This window comes from Nycticebus coucang, chromosome 7, assembly GCF_027406575.1.
Source record: "Nycticebus coucang isolate mNycCou1 chromosome 7, mNycCou1.pri, whole genome shotgun sequence".
NCBI classification, from domain to species: domain Eukaryota; kingdom Metazoa; phylum Chordata; class Mammalia; order Primates; family Lorisidae; genus Nycticebus; species Nycticebus coucang.
The window spans coordinates 5,900,939-5,918,844 of record NC_069786.1 but is presented as its reverse complement, the minus strand read 5'-3'; the positions used below and the strand labels follow the sequence as shown (position 1 = coordinate 5,918,844).

The 17,906-nt window shown below is 39.9% G+C and overlaps 1 protein-coding gene across 3 annotated transcripts; it reads left to right on the top strand.

The window, feature by feature from the left end:
• Positions 1–1,430: 1,430 nt before the first annotated feature.
• On the top strand, positions 1,431–17,595 carry ZNF596 (zinc finger protein 596). Of its 3 annotated transcripts, none has more exons than XM_053598128.1 (5): positions 1,431–1,522; positions 8,866–8,949; positions 11,041–11,167; positions 12,595–12,674; positions 13,225–17,595. In XM_053598128.1, the coding sequence occupies exons 2-5, from the start codon at positions 8,938–8,940 to the stop codon at positions 14,485–14,487; spliced, it is 1,482 nt and encodes a 493-aa protein (XP_053454103.1). In that variant the 5' UTR covers positions 1,431–1,522; positions 8,866–8,937; the 3' UTR covers positions 14,488–17,595. The 3 variants fall into 3 exon arrangements, with proteins under 3 accessions (XP_053454103.1, XP_053454105.1, XP_053454104.1); XM_053598130.1 differs by lacking the exon at positions 1,431–1,522 and adding an exon at positions 1,955–2,080; XM_053598129.1 differs by lacking the exon at positions 1,431–1,522 and adding an exon at positions 5,711–6,566.
• Positions 17,596–17,906: the final 311 nt, after the last annotated feature.

Genomic DNA, 17,906 nt, shown 5'->3' with positions numbered 1-17,906 from the left:
AATGTTAGCAAGCTACTTAAAAAATGCCAAAACAACCAGATAATAATATTTGGTAAGTAATTACTTGTTCTCTACAAGCAATGTATCTGAGGTTTAAAAAAATTAATTTATTTCAGAATATTATGGGCACATGTTTTGTTTACATAATTTGTTTTTTTTACAAATTCGGTCAAAGTTACAAGGGTGCCCTTCACCCAGATAGTGTGGACTGTACTCAACAGGTATGAATTTACTCACCCCCTTGCCCCCCTCTCCTAGCTTGACTTGCACTGAGATTTACTTCCATATATGTACTTAAGTGTTGAACGATTAGTTCCAACTTAGCATTGAGTACATGTGTTTCTCCATTCCTGTGATGCTTCACTTAGAAGAATGGTTTACAGTTCTATCCACGTTGTTGCAAAAGACACTAGATCATTTTTTATGGCTGAGTAGTACTCCGTAGTATGCACAGACCACATTTTATTAATCCCTTCATGTTTTGGTGGACTCTTGGGTTGTTTTCACATCTTTGTGATTATGAATTCCCAAGTACATCTTATACATAAACCCAAATGTAGATTTGATGGAAGTAGTGACACAGCATTCTATTGTTCAACTCTTAAGTAACTAAGAGAGGAGGGTGAAGAAAACTAAATGAGGAGTCAAAATACTATTTGGGGTGAAGATGACCTCACCCCAAATAGTGTACAATCCTGGCTCATTAATCAGAGTCTAGGTTACGGCAGGTCTAAAAGAAACGAGTTGGGCTCTGATAAAGTGAATTCCGCTCTGGAGAAATGGAGCAGTGGGCAGGGGCTGTCTCTCTACCGTGCATGAGACCCAGAGTAGTTTCTGTTCCACTGCCGAAGAGAAAGTTATCTTCCAAAATTTAAAATTATTTGAAGTATAAAATTATTAATATTAAATAAACTTAGAAGTTTGACAAACAAGCGTTAGCTTTGGGAAATTCAGGTATGTGCCCCTTTTCGAAAATAATCTTTGAAAATTTTCTGCAGCACTAATAGATGCAATATGGTCATCACAGTCTCCATCACTAGCTGACAGCCTCCACCACCACAGTCTTCATCATCAGCCCACACGGAACTGTATGCAAATTTTAGTTTGAAGTTGGACGACAGCTGCCCTATTCCTCCCGGGAACGAAGACATTCGAACGGATCCAAAAAAGGAGACTCCAGCTCCGTCAGCTGCCAGGAGTGGCAGACCAGAAAAGCGCTGGGCGGAGGGAGTCCGAGGCTCCGCCCCGCGCAAGCCCCGCCACTCTGCCCGAGGCCGCGCTGGGTGGGCTGGGGCAGGACTTGCCACCCAGCCCGGAGCCCTGCGCGGCCGTGCCCCTCTGCCTGGAGTCCGGGTCCTGGATCCGCTACTCTGCTCGAGGCCCCGCCCCGCGCCTGTTCCTCTGCTCCGCTAGAGGCCCAGCCCCGTTCGGGACCCGCCCCCTTCGGCCGAGGCCTCGACCCCTCCGAGCGCTATTTCCGGTGGACCCGGAAACGATTCTCCCGAGCCGAGGACCCCCTCCGGTGAGTACACCCCACTTTGTGTAGTCAAACTGGGCACCGCGAGCTCCTCTCTGCCTGGTCCTCCACACCTGGGGTCAAGGAGTCCCCACGGACGTCTCCGGGCCCGTAACCGCTCACCCGCTGGCGGGGAGTCGGGTGGCGTCTCGAGACGCTCCGAGGCCGTAAGCGCCGCTGCTGTGGCCGCGTCCGTGTTCGGTTCCGGTTCCGGTTAAAACGCCCCGAGGCTGACCTCGCCCAGTGTCTTCACCGGCCGCCCGCTGCGTCCCGTGCGGCGTCTAGTCTCGGCTCAGGCCCTGAATTGTTGCCCTCCGCCCCACCCTCGCCCCTCTCGGACTCGGGGCAGCCCTACTCCAGTCCTCCTTGAGGCCCTTGCCGTCCTGGTGCCCCAGGGGCTGGTTCCTGCGGCTCCCCAGACCGCCTCTCGGAGGCCCTTGAGCCGAGTGCTGGGAGAGAGGCCCGGCCCTGTCCTGTGACACCCCATATCCTGCACAGTCCCACCCCCACGGGCTGTCTGTCGTGGTGTTTACCCTTCTCTGTTGCATCACTGTGGATGTCGAGGTGGGGGCAGGGGATGGGAAAAAAAGAGGCAGCCATCGAGGGAGAAAAAGGAAGGGTAGTTTAGAAGACGGGAAGTGGGTGTATGTGAGGAATTGGGAAAAACACAGAATGAAGAAGAGTGACCTGGACAAGAAGCAGTGTAATAAATGAAAATAGAGGGAAATGGGATCAGCAGAGAGGTGGAGGAGAGGCCTAGACTGCCAGCAGCAGAAGGCAGCGGGAGGGTAATTTCCAAATACACTTTGTGTGTGTGTGTGTGTGTGTGTGTGTGGTTTTTGGCCGGGGCTGGGTTTGAACCCGCCACCTCCGGCATACGGGACTGGCGCCCTACTCCTTGAGCCACAGGCGCCACCCCAAATACACTTTTTAAATGTGTTGCATCAGGTTCAAATTATGAAGCCTCGATACTTCGCTAGTCCTAATTACATATTGAAAATTTTTTTTGTTTAGTAGAAATTTTTATGCTAATTTAGTGTACTTGGTAAGCATATTAATGATTTCTATCTTAACAGTCAAAACCGAGTTTAAAGAGTTAGTCTAATATTCAGTAGTTTCCTTCTTCCCTTATGTGATCTTTTAATCAGATAAGCTGTGGGCTAGTTTCCAATTAAGTATAGGATCTCTTCAAGATTGGTTTGTTAGCTTTTGTTTTGGGAGGTGGTGGTTCTGTTTTCTGCTGATATTGAAGGATAGGCTGGATTGTCCTGGAACTTTGTTCCAACAGATTCCATCTGTTTGTAATGAACAAATTGCTTATAGATACTACCAAAGCCTGCCTTTTTAAATGTTTTTAAGTGCCAATAATTAGGTCTTTTAAATTTTTATAGTTTTTGATGGTTTATTAATGTGGTGCTCTGGAAAGGAAATGAAATGCTTTTAATGAATGTGGTTGCTCTTGCTCAGGAATGTGCGATGTTGTCTGGTATCTTTTGGGGCAGGTATGTTGAGGGAAAACTCTATCACTGTCCCATCCAGGTATGTCATTCCTGTCAGACAAATACTCTGTACTGGATTTTCCATTTCACCTTTCTACCTGACCCAAAACACAGATATGACAGCTAGATAGGGAAGAGAGCAAGACTTATTAAACTAAGCAGAGAACAAAGGTCTCTCTCCATTGAAGAGGTGGCACTTGCTTCTGGGAAGGGAGCTTGGAGAAGGAAGGGCAATGCAGCTTGGGTGTTCAGGATCCAAGAATGGGAGAGAGCCTAGGAAGCTCAGGAACTGGAAAAAGGAAAAGCCTTGCCCATTCTCAGCTAGTGTTCTTGTGTTTAGCAGGGTCAGCCCAGTTTGTATAGCCACACCTGCTGTGTAGAGTGTGGGCTTCACTAGGTTGGGAAGGCATTAAGAAGAAAGGTGCTGGAGTTTATTGTCCTGAATCCCTGATGGTTTGGTGGAAAGCAGAAGACTATCTTTTTCACATGTTGAATTCTGTCCCACGTGTGTGATTCTGATAAAGGAAGAGGCTCATCCATTGGAAGCCCTGAAACGCATATTGCTGATACACAGGAATGACTTTTTCAAGACTGATCATGCCCAAGAAAGATCAGAGAAGGAAAATGAAAAACAGGAATGGCATTTTCACTGGAAAAAGTCATGTTGTTCATTAATTTTTCTGTTCTTTCCTGAAATGCTGTTCTCAGGATGTGCTAATCTGCCTAACACATTTCCTAATTCGCCCATAGCCTTCCCTTAACCCTCTCCCATTTTCATAGTGATACCATGGTACTGTGAACCAGTGACATAGAACTTGTAAAGTTCTACTTGGGGGGTTGTATGAGAAGGACTTCACACTCCAACATGGATTAGAGATGAGGAGTGGGCCCGATGGTATCAGTGATGTTGGACAGTAGTGATTATTTAGGGGCTACATCTGGATGCACTGTCAGGTCTCTGGACCAACATTAAAGAACCTACACATACTGGTACTGAGTTACTGTGGCAAATCCTGGAAAAGAAGGTCCATGAAGAGAAATTTTTTCTACCTGATTGTATAATGCATTTGAAGCTTAACAACGAGATTTTGGTTCTGGCCTCAAAAGTGTTAATGATTTGGGAGAGAAGGGAGAGTTTACAAACGAATAGATGTGACAAATAAAGGCAGTATTTTATCCATATGATGGAGTGTATTTTACTGCATAATTACTTTTTTAAAATGGAATCAACCTAAACGTCTAACAATAGGAGATTTTGTGAATTGTTCATAGCACATCCTTTCCAAAGAGACCTTAAATTCTTGGATTTGTGAAGAATATTGCACTGGCTGTCTCTTAGCACAGTGACTGCCCTGCAGATGTCTAAGGTTTCTTCCACTTTAGGTAAGTTAAGGTTTGATTGCTGGGTCAAGGAGTGGTACATTTCATGTTATAATATATTCTAGCAAGATGTACCCCCAAATTGCATAGATATCACCCACCAATATGTGAAGTTTCCCTACTCCTTTAACTGATACTTGATACTGTATGTATATTTTTTGTAGATTTGGATAAAATGATGATTCATTTTATTTACATTTCACAAATTACTTGTGAGATTGAGGGGATTTTATTATTTTATAGACATAAATATTTAAAATTTTTAACTTATGTTTGACATATTTTAGATACATTTTATATTCGGTAGTTTAATCATACAAACTTACACATATGCACACATAAACACACACCTTGGTATTCCCCCATTTACATGATTTTTAAAGATTTTAAATTATTTTTAAAGACTTAATTAAAATACTTTTTTTTTTTTTTTGAGACAGAGGTAGAGTGCTGTGGCAGCATAGCTCACAACAACCTCAAACTCTTGGGCTCAAGAGATTCTCTTGTCTCAGCCTCCCTAGTAGCTGGTACTACAGGCGCCCACCACAACTCCCAGCTATTCTTTAGAGATGGGGTCTTGAACTTGCTCAGCCTGGTCTCGAGCCTGTGAGCTCAGGCAATCCACCCACCTCGGCCTCCCAGAGTGCTAGGATTACAGGTGTGAGCCACCTCGCCAAGCCTAAAATACTTTTTTCAAGTATCTATTAAGGTGGTCTATTTTTTTTTAATCAATAAAATCACTAAATGAAAGTAATAGGTTTTTTAGTATTGAATCATTCTTTCAATTATTGCAGTGAATTCCACTTACAATGTTCTATTATTGGTTAGCCATATCTGTGATGGCCAAGTGGCCAAAATAAATAGCTAAATGGCTAAAATTATATTCATAATTTTTGAAAATGTACTCAGTGAAATTTGTTGAAACTAATGAGAAGGACACTTTGGCCTCTTGTTGCTATTGCTAACACCCAAACTCAAAGACAGAATGAAGATTCTTCAGGCAGGGAAGAATTCATATTTCCTCATTGATTGAACCTAATTAAATATAAGAGCTACAAGAAAACTGTGAATTGATGGGAAATGCCTATCTCTCCTCTCCTGGTTTTAAAAGTGTGATGGGACCAGGCATGGACTTAAGCCTGTAATCCTAGCACTCTGGGAGGCCAAGACACATGGTTTCCTGAGCTCACAGGTTCAAGACCAGCCAGAGTGAGATTTCATCTCTAAAAATAGCTGGGGGTTGTGGTGGATGCCTATAGTCCCAGCTACTTGGAAGGCTGAGGCAAGAGAATAGCTTGACCCCAAGAGTTTGAGGTTGCTGTGAGCTATGATGCCACAGTACTCTACCCAGGGTGACAAAGTGAAACTCTGTCTCAAAAAGTAAGTAAATCAGTGATGGCTTTGGCTAATGCTACTTGTGAAGTAGATGTGAATACTTCCAAACTGCATATAAGTAAACTATTAGGCATTAAGTATGAATGTTCAATTTCCTTAAGTATAAGATAGTTGATATCTAGGTTTCACTTTGATACTTCTTGGTTTTTGTTTTTTAATTGGGAAAGTACATTCTCATTCTCACAAACACATGTTTTGGCTTGTGATTATCTTTCAAAAAAAATTTAGAGCAATTTTGTGAAATCATGAATAAGTAAGAAATTCATTTTATTTTTTAATATGACTTCTGTTGTGGAGCTAGTGCAGGTCAGACAACTCAAAATATCAAGTGTTTGGGAAGGACGTGGCTAATGAATGCATAGCACATCCATTGATGGTTTGAGAAATTCGGTTCTCATGATTTTAATCTTGAAAATGGGCCACATGGGTGACCTGTCGCCATGGTTGATAATGATAAGTCTAAATCTGCAGTGGAACTGAATCCATCTCAGCCTATCTGTCAGCAAGGTTTAATGTTACTATTCCTTCAGTGTTGGACTGTGTGATACACATCAGCAAGGTAAAGAAGCTTGTGTGAATTCAAGGAGCATCAGAAGAGAAATCATCTTGAAGCTTGCTGCTTTTTTTTGCTATCAGAAACATAAAGGGGAATCATTTCTACAGTATATTGTTACATATGATGAAAGTTGGATTCTTTTTGACAAGCATTCAGCACAATGGTTGGATAAAGATGAAGTGCCAAAACATAGTCTAAAACAAACATTCATCAAAAACAGGTAATTGTGTTTGTTTGGTGGTCTAGCACTTGTATTATCTACTGCTTCATGAAACTAGGTTAGTCAGTTATAGTGGATATCTACTGCAACCAACTGGATGACGTGATAAGGATGGTTGCGATTAAATAGCCAAGATTGGTCAATAGAGACAGGCCAATCCTCTTAGAAGACAACACTTGACCGCGTGTCACACAAACAAGGCTGCTCAAACTACAGAAGCTGGTCTTGGAAACACTCTGTTATTCAACATATTCACCAGACCTTGCCCCAACTGACTACCACTTACTTCTAGGTTTTGGACACTTCTTGCAGAGAAAAGTCAATTCTCAACAAGCTGTGAAAAATGCCTTTTGCCATTTCATTACCACTCACTCTCCAGGCTTCTTTGCTGTAGCCATAAACAAGCTACAAGGTGATAAAACCGTGTTGATAATTTAGTCATCAACAGTTTAACTGATAAATCAATAGTTTATGATTAAGTGTACTAGCTGTTTGAGATAAAATAAACTTTTGATTCAAAATCAAACATTTCAGATTTAATGACCTAATAAAACCACTGTGTTTTATATGTTCATTATCAAATGACATTCAATGTTTCTTCAATTCCCCCTGACCACAGCCCCTTGGACTCCCTGACTCACGTCATATGTTTATATTGTTCACCTTCATGGAAACCTCTGGGAATGGTTATTCTTGGCTTATTCACTAGCATTGGTTTTCTAGTACCCATATGAAACCTCATTCTCTTCACATTCCACCCTCCCCCTGTCTTTGGGATACAACTGTCCTCAAATATCTTGACTTCACTACACGGGGTTTCAAATAATACCATTTCCTTAACTCTGAATTTAGTCTGTTCCATGTTATTAGCTGTCAATCAAACAACTTAAGAATTTGTTTTACCTCTGGGAGGCCAAGATAGGCACATTGCCTGAGCTCTTGGGTTCATGACCAGCCTAAGCAAGAATGAGACCCGGTCTCTAAAAATAGCCAGTCATGGCAGGTGCCTGTAGTTCCAGCTACTCAGGAGGCTAAGGCAAGAGAATCACTTGAGCCCAAGAGTTTGAGGTTGCTGTGAGCTATGATGCTATGGCACTCTACCAAGGGCGAGAAAATAAGACTGTCTCAAAAACAAAAAATTTTGTTTTATAATGGGCTGGATCAATTATATAATCCAGTTTGGAAAGATCAATGGTACCTGTTCTCTAAATCTAGTCCTTGAACTTTTAGACCAGAATGTAACAGGAATACATAGACCAAAAAGTTTTGATTGCCCTCTCAGAATCAAAATCATTGCTATTATCTCTTCAATGAGTGATACAGTCATCCTTCACCCCACCCACAAGATAGCTCCTCCCCATAGACTCCTGTCAGCATCAGTTTAAGCGTGTGTTCTTCATAGATCTCTTCAGTGATCCCCAGTACATGTTAGCATCCCCTTACCTTCCTTAGTCTCCACAGTCTCTTCATGCCTTCCTTGTCATTTATCTTATAGGTATTTTTTTTAATTTTTGTCTGTCTTCTTCACTGTTCTAATTGCAAGAAATTTATCTCTTGAATAAGGCAAGTTTCTTGTTGACCATTAGTATTGAATTATGAATCCAGAGAGCTTGCATGTTTGCAATAATATACCTACTCTGAGATGGCCTGCCCCCAAAAGTCATAAGTCAAATAATTGTCTCCTGACCTAAAATTAACTTACAGTTAGTGTCTTTTCGTTTCAACTTGAAGAATTATCTTTAGCATTTCACTGAATTGATGAACCTCATCATAGAAGTTGCTTGATTGATAAATTCATGCAGAACAAATCTACAGGTCAGGGTTGAGGGAGTGGTATTGCTAGAACCCCCATGTGGAGGAGATAGAATGTTTCAGAACAATTGTATTCAGAGGGCTAGGGGCAGGGAAGAGGTGGAATGGAATGAAGCTCCGGAGGGCTGGGATGGCTGCCAAAGAAGGACTGCAAGTGCACAAATGACAAATAATTAATTCTCATAAACTCTACAGTGTTCACTGGAGGTGGAGACTACAGTCCTGTACAGGTGGGATGAGTCACAAGAGCATCATGAACACATTCTGCCATTGATAGCCAAAGACATGGGGAGAGACTAAAGTTAAAGTTAATCCAAGTCCTTGTGATTCGGAGGGACTTGAAAACCTCACAATTCCATGGGCTTATTAAAACTCAGGTTTTTTGTTGTTTGTTTGTTTGTTTAAGCAACATATTGGGGCTTTGAAGTAGGTAGGTCTGGAGATTGTGGACAAAACTAGAGTGTCACTCTTTTTTCATCTTCCTCAGATTTTCCTCATTAGTACTTGGACTCTGTGAGTGAAAACCCAAAGGAAGACACTTTTTGGCTGAGCTAGTAGAATGCAATCACAGGTGAGTGGGGAATTGCCTTTTCTGCTGAAATTGTACCCCGTTGCCAGCCGATAGGTAGGATTCTTCTAACAGCATGGATGTTCTTTTTCTTTTTTCTTTATTAAGTCATATACACATAGATCATGAATATATTTATGCATATGTGGGATAAAATGTGTTGTTTTTTTTATACAATTTGACATGCTTACATCAAACTAATTAATATAGCTTTTGCCTCATTTACTTGATTATGGTGTTAAGACATTTATGTTCTACACTTGATAGATTTGACTTGTGCCCTTGCAATATGCTCCATAGGTGTGGTCCTGCCATTTACCCTCCCTCTATCAAACCTCCTCCCTCCCCTCCCTTCCCACTCCATTTCTCTCCTTCATCCTGGACAATAGTTGTGTTCTATCTTTCATAAGAAAGTGTGAGTAAATTTAAGTTGGTTTCATAGAAGTACTGAGTACGTTGGATAATTTTTCCTCCATTCTTGAGATACTTTATACCCAGGAGAATATGTTCCAGGTCCCTCCATGTAAACATAAAAGAGGTAAAGTCTCCATCTTTTTTTAAGGCTAGCATAGATGTTCTAAGTACACTAAGAGAAATGTAAGGATCTGAGCTCCAGTTAAGATAACCCAGGACTCTGGAATTGCCATATTGGCTCAAAGGCTCATCCAGAAAGAATCTCCTTCAACATTACACTAAGATGTTCTAGTTTCTGATCAAGCTATGTATCGCAGAAGAGGTGCGGGAGCTTTTGTTTTTCTCATCCAGCCCAAGACCTGGGGGAAAGAATCACTCATTAATTGAGTCATCAGCAGGAATGGGCTCAGGAGTGCCTTGAGTGTGGTAATAAAGATGAGTGAGAGCAGAAGGTTACAGCCCACAGGGAGGCAGATGTTTTCCCAGGTGAGCACAGTCAATCCAGTTATTGGGTGCTGGAGGAAAGCTGTACAGCACTGAAGGGAAAGCAGGTAGGTTTAGGCCATTCATTTATTTTTCATAGTTTAAAAATATTAAAGCTTTGATAGAATATATTTGCACTATTTGGAAAACTTCCCCCAAAAAGCAAAACTAAAATTCTTATTACTTTGTCCCCAAATTAATCTTTTCTCAAATTTAATAACTAGAAGAAACATACAGGGAGTGTTCTTTCCTGTGTTTCAGTGACACATGTAGGTGAAGGAGTATAGGAAATAGAGTAAATTTAAGGCCCTGGGGAAATTTTGAAGTGGGGAGACTGGAACAGTCAACGTCCTTTTTTACCCCTGAATATAAAGATAAGATAAAGAAATGAAAGAGAGAATGATAGCTACTGGTGTTTAGAGGTCACAGAGTAAATTGAGGAAGTAATCCTCGGAGCATGGGAAGGTTTAGGATGACACCGTCCTTGAGAATAGAAGTCTCAGAGCTCCTGACTTGTGCTATCCTTGTCTGTTGTAGTGAACACTGGGGTTGTGTAGTGATGAGAGGCTGCATCTACTGATCCCAAGTTCTGCGTGAAAGTTCTTCAGTCTGCAGAATCCTAGACATTGCTTCATTGTTCTCCATCATTTAATGAATAATATACCATGAATTATATCTAAAAAATGTTTGATACATAGGAAACAATTTACATATTAGCTTATTGCATCTTTTAGAACTCAGAATTGGTTTTTATTTCATTGATGAAGAAATTGAGGTCCTACAGGGGAAGATCTAACCATAGTCATGATTAAAATGTGACAAATCATGGATACTGCTTGCCTTGTGATGAGTCTATGGATTTTGTTGAAGTTGATGGAAAAGAGAATTTTAGTAATAAATTTCTGGGTACAAATTTTATGATTAGTATCTGGAAGTTACAATTACAAATTTATGGGGAAGTTTCCAGGTTATATTGTCACGCTTCATGTGATATTTCCTTATATGAAATGTCATGTGTGAGTACATCTGAAAGACAGATCCCCAGGTCAGAATGAAGATAGTGTGACTGGAACCCAAACATCATTTGTGCTTTCTATTCTTACCAATCCCCCTTCTTGAATACCATCCCTTTGACCACACTCCACTTTATGTGGGCATATACAGGCAGGTTTAAACAGAGTGTTCCTAATGTTTTAGGAACCCATGACCTTTGAGGATATAGTTGTAGACTTCACACAGGAAGAGTGGGCCTTGCTCGACAGATACCAGAGGAAACTTTACAGAGATGTGATGCTAGAGAACATTAATCATCTGGTCTCCATTGGTGAGTCACTTAATATTTATCATGCACGTATATGTTCATTCTTTCATTGATTAATTCATTCAACAAGTATTTAGAGCAACTGTCCTGTCTCTCACTTCTACTTCTGCCTTTATCCCTTCATAATGTCCATAACTACCTGACTCAATTTCTTTACTTTTCACCTATATTTATCATCTTATCTAGAGTACAATCTTTTTGACCACAATTCATGCCTTCCTAGCTGTTCAATCCCCAAAACTCAGAAAAGTGGTGGGAATTCACTGTTTTTTGAAGTATAAATAAATATGTTTAGTTTATTAAAAAAACTATTCTGTTTTAGAGAGTGTTTCACACAGAACCTAGATTGTTCTGATAGAGCTTATGTTTATTGTATTCTTCTTGGATATAATATTGAAATACCACAAAGACTTGTAATTTTTCACTGATTAAAAATACTGAGGATCCTGCAATCTGCCTTTGTACTCAGTCGTGGCCATTAACATTTATAGATCTTTCATATTTGGGGAGCAAGTTGAAGGGCTATCCTTCACTGGCTACCTTAGTGGTCTAAGATTATGTCCCGTGCTTGATGCCTATGTACTGTTAATCATCCCAGAACTCAAAATCTGTGCATCTTTTCCCCGCAAACAACTATGCACCTCAGGTGTGCTTTCCCATTTTGAGCCAGGAGAGGAACTTGCAAGAGGAGGAAGTTTTATCCAAGGCCAGAATCCAGGTGAGCTCCAAGAAGCAGTGCTTCAGTAGAAGGAAGAGGAGCAGGGTCAGGGAGTGTGTAGCCCTAAGAGTCAAGTGAAGAGTTCTTAATTTAGTGATTATTTTCTGAAATGTAGGCAAAGGAACAAGGGAAAAATTCCTCAGATGTTGTTATGTCTTGCAGGTATCAATTTCCATTCAAGTATTTTTTCATCATTGTATTTGACTTTGGTAAAGGGGATGTTCGTGGACTTACTGGAGTTAAACTTTCCCATAATGACCCTTGTTCCTTTCTTTACTTTGAAAATTTCCCTTTCTTTACTTCCCCAACTTACCATCTTTATTTTTTTCATATCCTGAAAGTGTCAGTTATCAATGTCCTTTTTAATACTTTACTCTCTAGAGCAGGGGTGTCCAACCCACAGCTCACAGGCCGTATGCAGGTTATTTGTCGTGTTGCATATCAAGAAAACTATGCACAGACCTTTTCTTTTGCTTATCAGCTTTCATTAGTGTTTGTGTATTTAATGTATGGCTTAAGGCAACTCTTCTAATTTGTGGCAGAAAAGAAAAAAAGGTTGGACATCCCTACTCTAAAGTATCACTAATTTAACTGTCTTCACCTGTCTGTGTATCAGTATTTGAAACATGCTTAAATGCTGTATCAGTATTTTAAACATGCTATTTTTATTCCCTAAATACAAATCTGGCAATTTTTTTTAAAATTACTTCAGGCAGAGAAGGTGACTTTAAACAAGAAATGACATCCATGCAACATATCTGTCAGAAGGACACATCCACTGTGGGCACAATGGTAAGCTTTATTGGTATAAATCCTGTTCTTCAAAATAGAAACCTAGAAATGGAATAAATTTGGAATTTGACATACAGGGTAGACATAAAATTCATGTGCAATTTAGACTTACAACTATTTTAAATTGCACACAAATTTTATGTCCACCCTTTATTTTACTATACTTAAAGTTGGGATCAAGGGCATTCCCAGCAGAAGCTTTTGGTTAGTTTGAGTTTAGAGAAGAAATTAACTTGATGAGAAAACCATAACATGAGGCCTTATGACAGAAAAATTGTATAAACATAACCATGGGCCTAGCCTATACTTTGAAACATAATACAGTATTAAAAATGTGTCAGATGGCTCTTCAGCTGGGACTCTACAAAAGAGAAAATCTTTATGCACATAATTAGGTATATGCCATGTTTATGTAACTAATACAAGAACAGTTGTAAATAGAGTCTACTACTGAATGATTGTTCTAGAATTAATAAGTAGAGAAATGAAGGAAGGAATGGATTGAATATAGACAACTCTTTAATGTCTTTCATTTGCTTCTCCCAAACAGGTATCTCATATTCAAGAGGATCCTTTTGAATGTAATAATTTGGGAGAAGATTTTATTGATCATATAGCATTAACTCAAACTATGATAACTCACATGGGAAAGAAACACTACATGACCAAAAAGTTTGGGAAACCCTTCAGTGACTGGTTATCCTTTAATCAGTATAAGGAAATTCATACTAGATGTAAATCATATCAAAATCATCTATGTGGTTATCTCTTTAATCAGAGCTCTTCCTTTAAAAAACACAGTAAGACTCACACTGGAGAGATAGCATTTGAATGTGATGTGTGTGGCAAAACTTTCAGTAAAAGTTCTAACCTTAGACGACATGAGATGATTCATACTGGAGAGAAACCACATGGATGTCATCTGTGCGGAAAAGCCTTTACTCATTGCTCTGACCTTAGAAAACATGAGAGAATTCACACTGGAGAGAAACCATATGGGTGTCATCTATGTGGGAAGGCCTTCAGTAAAAGTTCTAACCTTAGGCGACATGAGGTAATTCATACTAAAGAGAAAACACATAGATGTCATCTGTGTGGGAAAGCGTTCACTCACTGCTCTGACCTTAGAAAACACGAGAGAACCCACTTTGGAGAGAAACCTTATGGATGTCCTCTATGTGGGAAAGCCTTCAGTAAATGTTCTTATCTTAGACAACATGAGAGAATTCACAATGGCGAGAAGCCATATGAATGTCATCTATGTGGAAAAGCCTTCTCTCATTGTTCTCACCTTAGACAACATGAGAGAACTCACAAGGGAGAGAAACCACATGGATGTCATCTGTGTGGGAAAGCCTTCACTGAATCTTCTGTGCTTAAACGACATGAGAGAATTCATACTGGAGAGAAACCGTATGAATGTCATGTGTGTGGGAAAGCTTTCACTGAATCTTCTGACCTTAGACGACATGAAAGAACTCACACTGGAGAGAAACCATATGAATGCAGTATATGTGGAAAAGCCTTCAATCATTCTTCTGTCCTTAGAAGACATGAAAGAACTCACACTGGAGAGAAACCATATGAATGCAGTATATGTGGTAAAGCCTTTAATAGAAGTTACAACTTTAGACTTCATAAGAGAGTACACACTGGAGAGAAGCCATATGTATGTCCTATATGTGGGAAAGCCTTTAGTAAGTGTTTTAATCTTAGGCAACATGAAAGAACTCACACTAAAAACATAATAAATGTGTACAATTCATCAGCCATAGTTTCAGCCCCTAAAGACACCAGAGGACTAACACATTGAAGAAACATTATGTTTATAATCAGTATAGAAAAACTTATTTATCATTAGTATTTCACTTAACCTACATTAATTCAAAAATGGCCAGAATCCATTTATATTTCACGCAAATGGCACAAACTTTAGACACTGGACTGACCATTTATAACGTGAGAGAACCAAACTACAAATCAATTGAATGTGCAAGAATCAGTATCCACAGTCCTACCTGTTAAACGGAAAGGGAGATATGACACAAGAGAGGAATTCTGTGTCAGTTATCAATGTGAAAATTCCTTCGTTTATGATTTATCTTTTAAATAAGTGAGTAACATCCACAGGAGAGAATCCCCATGTCTGTAATTTCTGCTCACTCTCATTTAGTTAATCACCAGTTTTTGGGCTCGCAGAAGAAAAGTCTGCATCGTGTAACTGATAAAACAGGAAATAAGTGAATATGTTTTTTCTTAGGTGGATGAGACTTCTCGAACAAGGCCAGATATTCATAGTGGAAAGTAACCCAATGATGAAAAATCATGAGAACTCTTGATTAATAGAGCAACACTTGTAGGATAGGTCAGTATTTACATGGTATAAAATGGCACGAATGAGGGAAATTCTTCAGTTAGTTACTCTTTCTCTAGTCAATACCACCATTTTACCAGCAGTCCTTACAGGAAGGTGGAAAAGTCTGAAAAGTTGGGCAGTGCCTGTGGCTCAGTGGGTAGGGCACTGGCCCCATATACCTAGGGTGGTTGGTTCAAACCCAGCCCCGGCCAAACTGCAAGAAAAAAAATAGCCGGGCATTGTGGTGGGCACCTGTAATTACAGCTGCTCAGGAGGCTGAAACAAGAGAATCACTGGAGCCCAGGAGTTGGAGGTTGCTGTGAGCTGTGTGATGCCATGGCACTCTACCAAGGGCGATAAAATGAGACTCTTGTCTCTGCAAAAAAAAAAAAATAATAATAAAAGTCTGAAAAGTCAGACTGGGAAGAAAATTCTAAAAAGCCATTAAGCATTCTGAAAAAATTCAGAATTTTGGACAGATTTGTTATTGAAAATATGTAGAATAAAATGTACAATTCTGAAGTGACCTGGGAATGTTTTTTTTTTTTTTTCTTTTTAGCAACAGAGTCTTACTATGTTGCCCTTGGTAGAGTGCCATGGTGTCACAGCTTAAGCAATCTCAAACTCTTGGTCTTTTTAGTAGAGACAGAGTCTCACCTTATCGCCCTTGGTAGAGTGGCATGGCATCACACAGCTCACAGCAACTTCCAACTCCTGGGCCTAAGCGATTCTCTTGCCTCATCCTCCCGAGTAGCTGGGACTACAGGCGATCGCCACAATGCCTGGCTATTTTTTGTTGCAGTTTGGCCAGGGCTGGGTTTGAACCCGTCACCCTTGGTATATGGGGCCAGCACCCTACACACTGAGCCACAGGCACTGCCCCAAACTCTTGGTCTTAAGCAATTTTCTTGCCTCAGCCTCCCAAGTAGCTGGGACTACAGGTACCCTCCACAATGCTTGGCTATTTATTTATTTATTTATTTGTATTTGTTGTCGTTTGGCAGGCCCAGGCATGGTGCAAACCTGCCAGCTCCGGTGTATGTGGCTGGCATTGTAGCAGCTGAGCTACTGCACCGAACTGTGACCTGGGAATATTGAGTACAAATAAGAGAACAAGAAATGAGATTAAACTTGATTATCACTGGCAAAAAGGCAAGAAGTGTTGTTGCTAAGTACAAACTTGAGGTTTCTTACACAGTTTTAAACACACGTTTGTGTCAATGGAACTAATGTGCAGTACACAAAAGTTTATGTTCTAACTGTAATATATGTTAGTGATATAAACATGATGATGAATTTAAACATGGATTATTAAACACTAACTTTATATGGCTAATGTATATGTCTTTACCTCCTAGTTTTTTGCATCCTTATTGTAATTGACAGAAAAGCTGTGTATATTTAATGTGTAAATAACATAATGAGTTTGGGGATAAGTCTACACTCAGGAAACCATCACTAGTATTCATGCCACAAACATGCTCATCCCCTTCAAAATTTCCCTCCTGTCCTGTTGCCTTTATCATTGTTTTTTCCAATCCTTTGCAAATTTTTAAGTGTAGTAGAATCTCCGTAGTTGACCATGTCCTTACATAGACACCTCAAGTTGACCTAATTGTCGTAGACTGGACTTGCACCCCACATACATATCAGTAGGCCTAGTTCCTACATTAACCACCTTATTAACCAGTTCCTGTCTCTTGGGTGGTCCACTTAACAGAGGTCTATAATACAGTACTGAAAACTATAGACACTTATAAAATATAATATTGGAAACAAAATTAATTAGAAATGAATCTATTTAAATGAAAATTCATAGTTTTGGATAATTGTGGGTTATTATGTTATTCTATATTAGCATGAATTTTCCCAGAATCCTGAATCAGACAAAGTGTAGTTACGTATAATACATTTTTGTTGCCATAGACTTTTTCAACAAGAACAAATGAGGACATAGAAAAGATTGGGAACATTTGGATTATCCCATTTCTAGAATACCTTGTATATTTACACTGACTTATGTGACAAAAAAGCACTGATCCTCCCAGGGAGAGACTGAACCCTGGAAGAGTAGAAAGGAACCAGGACAATTTGATTTTGTCCACATATCCCAGTGACAGCAGCTGTAAATCTACACATCAGCAACTGGAAATTCATCTTGTGTTCAAGCCCCTTCATCCACACATGTAGCTGTCAGGGAGAAAGAAACTTGAGGTTCTCTGCTGGGATGACAAGGCTGGTCCTTGGCAATAATTTGGAAATGATTAATATGTCTGTTTCACACCTGGAAAAAAAATTGGTGCTTACATTTAGCCCAAGTTTTTATGATGGATATGCAGTAGCCTCCTGAATTATTTCTGTGCTTTTGTTTGTATATTTGATACTGATGTGTCTTCAAGTTTGCTAATGTTCTCTGTGTAGTCTGCCCAGTGCCTCCACGAACTTCATCCACAGACCACAGTTTGACCAATTCAGCACTACAGAATTTCTCTATTTGTTCCATATAACTTTGTTTCACAATACACATTTACCCATAAATTACTTTTCTATAAACCATAAATTTAAAACATGGGTTTTTATTGTCTTGTGTTTTCTTTATTTTTATACTACATTCCCTGCTGCTTTGTGCAGATAATACATTTTATTCAATGGTTAGATGTTGTCTAAAATAGGGAAGAGACTAAAGTTGATGTTTTACCCAGAGAGGATGATCATTCTCTGTGGCAGACAGAGTGAGGATATATTACTGTCTTCCACTCAGGAATTGAAATGCGCTCTGTGCTGCAGTTGATTAGAATCAAAGTAACCCTTGTGCCCTAAATTCATTCCATCAAGGTAACACAGTAACCCAATCAGTGCTGCATTCCTGGGGCACC

Coding starts and splice junctions, on each gene's coding strand:
- ZNF596 (XM_053598128.1), top strand. Junction 11,168..12,594: donor TAATCATCTGGTCTCCATTG/GTGAGTCACTTA, acceptor AAATTACTTCAG/GCAGAGAAGGTGACTTTAAA. Junction 12,675..13,224: donor CATCCACTGTGGGCACAATG/GTAAGCTTTATT, acceptor TCTCCCAAACAG/GTATCTCATATTCAAGAGGA.